At 70.6% G+C, this 2,081-nt stretch overlaps 1 protein-coding gene across 2 annotated transcripts in view; it reads right to left on the bottom strand.

The window, feature by feature from the left end:
• The window catches only part of EPHA2 (EPH receptor A2), a 26,967-nt gene extending 25,126 nt beyond the window's left edge, over nucleotides 1-1,841 (bottom strand). Inside the window, exon 1 of one of the 2 annotated variants that reach the window (XM_040229376.1) lies at nucleotides 1,624-1,708. In XM_040229376.1, the coding sequence (XP_040085310.1) occupies nucleotides 1,624-1,708 (85 nt within the window). Of the gene's footprint in view, nucleotides 1-1,623 lie in introns of both variants that reach the window. The other variant, XM_040229377.1, reaches the window with a different exon arrangement.
• Between the last annotated feature and the right edge of the window lie 240 nt (nucleotides 1,842-2,081).

Consider the following 2,081-nt stretch of genomic DNA (forward strand, 5'->3'; position numbering starts at 1 on the left):
GCACCCCCAACCCGTCTCCAGGCAGAGGCTCCACATCCCTGGAGTCCCAGCTGGGGCATCCCACCCGTCCCCCCCTCCCCTCCAGGCACAGCTCCCTGGGGAGGCCCTCACAGGGACTCTGGGAGCCTGAGCAAAAACCTTCCCTGGTCCTTTTCCTCCCCCACGCCACGCACGTCGGGCTGTGGTGGGACTAGTCATCTAGGCTGGGGGAGGGCTCGACAGCGACCCCCGGGCAAGGCTACAGCACAGCCCTCACCCAGGGCACCAGTCCTGCCTGACCCCCCATCCCACCTCCCGGGCCTTCAGGAAAGGCCTGCAGCGAAGGCGGCGGTCTCCCTCCTTCTCTCCAACCACAACCCCCCAGAAGGAGGAGGACACAAAAAGGTGGGGTGGGGGGACACTGAGGGTCACAGAAGAGGCTGCCCACTCAGCCTGCAAGTTGGGACAGGCAAGCCCGACTGACTAGGGGCGCGGGCAAGATGCCGCCCCCACCCCCACCCCCAAAGAGCTCCGGCTCGGGCCTCTTTGACTCCCAACTTGGAACAGCAAAACTTCCAACCCCAGGTCGGGAGGCGGAAAAGGAAGGCAAGGCTGAAGGAAACTTCTCACGGGGCCCGGGTTTCCTCTGCACTTCCCTCTGGCGGAGCCTGCGGAAACCTCCTCTGCCCCCGCGGGCGGGCAGACCTTCTCAGTCGGAAACTGAAGCCGGCCTCGGCTGGGTGGACGGGTGGACAGGAAGCGCCTCGGCCAAGGGCAAGAGCCCCCGTCCGCTCCGCGACCCCAGCCAAGGCGGCAACGCCCCCACCCACCCGCGGCCCCGCCTTGGGCGAAGTCCTCGCGGCCGGCCCCGCACCCAGCGCGGCGGCGGGGGCGGGTGAGTCAGTCCCCCACCCCCGGGTGCCCGGACTCCGCGGTGGCCCTGGGGTGCCGGCTCCACACCTTGCCAGGCCGCGCCCCCACCTGCTGCATTTCCTGGCTCTGAGTCACCCCTCGCTCAGAACGCTTGACTTTGGGACTTCCTGTCCGCACTCACGGCCCGGGGACCTGCCCCCTGAGTCCCGGAGTGCGGGGCGGGAAGGAGGGCTGTGCGTGGGCAAACTGGCCCGAAACTCTCCGCGAGCTCTCCTCCCAGACTGGAGGCATCACGGGGCGTAAAGAAAACTTCAGGCAGCTGGGGCTTCTGCAAGGGTGTCCCTGCGGGCCATAGAGCCCCTCCCCAAAGTGAGTGGCCTCCACAGAAACGCCTTCTCCGCAAAATCGGGGCAAGAGGGTTAGCGAATTCAGGTCACCACGAAGTTGAGCCCCCGGAAAGACCCCCGGACACTCCTGCTCCAAGAGACCCCCCGCGCCCCCGCCGGGACGCGTTCCTGAAGCCTCGTGGCCGGCACCGAGTCCGCTTCTCTGCGGCCTCTGAGCCCCGCGCGCCCGGGCCCCAGCCTCTTAGTACTAGGAGCGCCTACAGCCCCGAGTGGGCTGGGGCGGGGGTCCCAGACTCGCCCGGCTCGCAGCCCGCGAGCCCTCCGGACCTCAGCTCGCTAGGACTGGAGTTTCCGAAGTGGCGCGCTTCCCGGCGCGCCGGGCTCGGGGCGGAGCAGGGGCCGGGGTCGGGCTGCGAGCACTTACCTTCCTTGCCCTGCGCCGCGAAGGCCGCGGCCAGCGCGCAGCCCCACAGCAGCGCGAGGCAGGCGGGCGGCGCCCGACGCCCCATGCCGCGCTCCTCGCTCTCCGCCCGGCTCCGCGCCCCGCTCCGCACGCACGCCCGCCGGCCGGCCCCGGTCCGCCTCCTGCCCGCAGCTTCCTCCTGCCCGCAGCTTCCTCCCGCCCGCCCGAGAGCTTAATGCGGGCGGAGAGCGGACCGGCCCCTGTCCATTCATGCCCGGGTGACGTCACGGGCCACGCCCCCGGTGTCTCCGAAGGGGCCGGGCCGGCTCCCAGCGCGGGCGGGGAGGCTCTCCGGGCCCTCGGGACTCGCTGGCGCCCCCAGGTCCTCGCAGGTTTGAGCGCCTCCAAGAGCCTGTGCAACCGAGGCTAGCCTTGAGGGATCCTGCGCCGAGCCCCGCTCTTACCCTCTGCCCTCCGGG

Source organism: Oryx dammah, unplaced genomic scaffold (genome assembly GCF_014754425.2).
Source record: "Oryx dammah isolate SB20612 unplaced genomic scaffold, SCBI_Odam_1.1 HiC_scaffold_27, whole genome shotgun sequence".
NCBI classification, from domain to species: domain Eukaryota; kingdom Metazoa; phylum Chordata; class Mammalia; order Artiodactyla; family Bovidae; genus Oryx; species Oryx dammah.